General features: G+C 34.4%; 1 protein-coding gene across 1 annotated transcript in view; it reads left to right on the top strand.

Moving 5' to 3' along the window:
* The window catches only part of Muc96D (Mucin 96D), a gene marked incomplete at its 5' end in the record, with an annotated part of 5165 nt that extends 3520 nt beyond the window's left edge, over positions 1-1645 (top strand). Inside the window, 2 exons of the mRNA XM_017623419.1 lie at positions 1478-1530; positions 1622-1645. Coding sequence (XP_017478908.1) covers positions 1478-1530; positions 1622-1645 — 77 coding nt within the window. The remainder of the gene's footprint in view (positions 1-1477; positions 1531-1621) is intronic.
* Between the last annotated feature and the right edge of the window lie 377 nt (positions 1646-2022).

The following is a 2022-nucleotide window of genomic DNA, read 5'->3' as shown; positions in this document are numbered from 1 at the left end:
ATATATATATATATTTTTTTTAAGCCGTTTTTTTGCTAAAAATTACTTGTTTTAGTGTCACTCCCTTTATCTCCACAGAAAAAAAAAACGCTAAAGTATTTCTCTTATTAATGTAAATATATATGTATCAATGGAGTTCCAGAAACAAATATAAAAAAATGTATATCAATCATTTGATCAATTTTTACCTTAAAGCGTTTACTTAGGCGAAAAACTACCGAAACTACTCATTTTTGCTTGCGACAATCATAATTGTTTTTTTTTTTTTAATAACTTTGGGAAGTTTTCAAATAAATTGTTCATATTAGAGGCAATGGACGCTGACATAAATACAAGATATCTGTGAAGTTTCAAGACTGTGCCACCATGCATTATATGTATTTAACGCAGCCGTTTTGTAATTTTTGAAATTTTAAGATTTTTTAATAGTAATAATTTAAGATGCCTCAAAATATTATTTGGTGGAAACGGTCTTGTTGCCAAAATGAACAAATCTAGTGTCATAAAACTATGTAGTGTGCCAGCAAATGAAAAAAATTACATTGAGTAAAGGATGGCTATGATTTGAGAAACTAAAATTGCATTTTTACAATTTTTATTGGTACATTCGAAATTCATACTTAAATTGTTATATACATGAAGAAAGTAATATGTATTTACTTTTTTTGTTCTTTGAACTAAAGATAGTGCATTTTCTAACAACCATTTTCGATCAAAAACGCGTTTTTGTCGAAAAAAATAACAACTCGTGAGATTTGCTCATGTCTGGTTCGAAAATTAATTAATTTGCTTTTATTAGGACAGTTGTGTTGGGGATTTTTTCTAGCCATCTAATCAGCGCTATATAAAGCTGAGTTTATATTTTGCAGAGACAAAACCGTTTTAAATCTATAACTACTTAGTAGAATGTTTACGAAAGTAGAAGTAAATATGCTGATTACATATTTATCAATTTTTGCCCTGCTTTACACTGCAGCTGTGGATGCCGCCGTCGGCGATGTGGACTATTGTAGCGCAGCTTACATGTGTAGTGGCCGTGCCGAGAAACACGTCTTGGCCTGTAACCATACCGGGGTAAGCATTGATTTTTTTCAAAATTTACCAAAAATAAAAAAAGGTATGACAGGCCTTCGCCGCAGGTTGCCCATCCAATGCTGAAATGTTGCCGATTACGGAGGAGTTTCAACAACTTTTTCTGGGTGAGCATAATAAATATCGCAACGAAGTGGCGAAGGGACTTGTTTTCGAGCCAGCTGCTGCTATGGCCACTTTGGAATGGGATGATGAGTTGTCATACTTTGCCGAATTTAACGTGAAACAGTGTGGCATAATATATGAGGATCAGAAATGTTTCACCACTGCGCGCTATAATACGCTCGATCAAAATATCGGTTGGTTGTTCTATACGAAATCGAGATTCAATCGCACCAAAATTTACGATGATATTAAGGAACATATACGTGTTTACTGGTATGAGCAATATCACGATTGTACACAGGCGGAAATAGATTCGTATCATCCACCGCAATAGTAAGTGAATGCTCCTCCTTTGAAATTTATTTTGTCTTTTCTTTGAGTAAGTTTTTTTTTTGTGTAAAAAAACGGTTTCTAATATTTCTAGCAAATTAATTTTACACTTTGGTAAAATGGTAATGGATCGCAATAATCGCGTTGGTTGTGCCGCTTCCCTATATGAAACCGATTATGGATTTAATGTGCTCTTCACATGCAACTATGCCCGTCGCTTATTCTGCTACAAGCCCATATTCCGTTCTGGCCCATATCCAGGCTCCCACTGTAGAACTGGTATGAATCCACGCTATCCATTCTTATGCTCAACCAAAGAAGAGTTTAATCCCAATGACTATAAAGTATAGCTTTATGCAATAGATATTGAACGATTAATATGTATATTTAACAAGTAAGAAAGTCTAAGTTCGGGCGGAGCCGAACATTAAATACCCGGCGCAAGTATTAAATATATGTTTTTTCACCCTTCCGAAACCTTCCGCTAGATGGTAA

This window comes from Rhagoletis zephyria, unplaced genomic scaffold (genome assembly GCF_001687245.7).
Source record: "Rhagoletis zephyria isolate East Lansing unplaced genomic scaffold, Rhagoletis_zephyria_1.1 Rzeph_scaffold_03178, whole genome shotgun sequence".
Classification (NCBI taxonomy): Eukaryota; Metazoa; Arthropoda; class Insecta; order Diptera; family Tephritidae; genus Rhagoletis; species Rhagoletis zephyria.
Note: the sequence above shows the minus strand (reverse complement) of the source record. Positions and strands in the feature narration are given on the sequence as shown.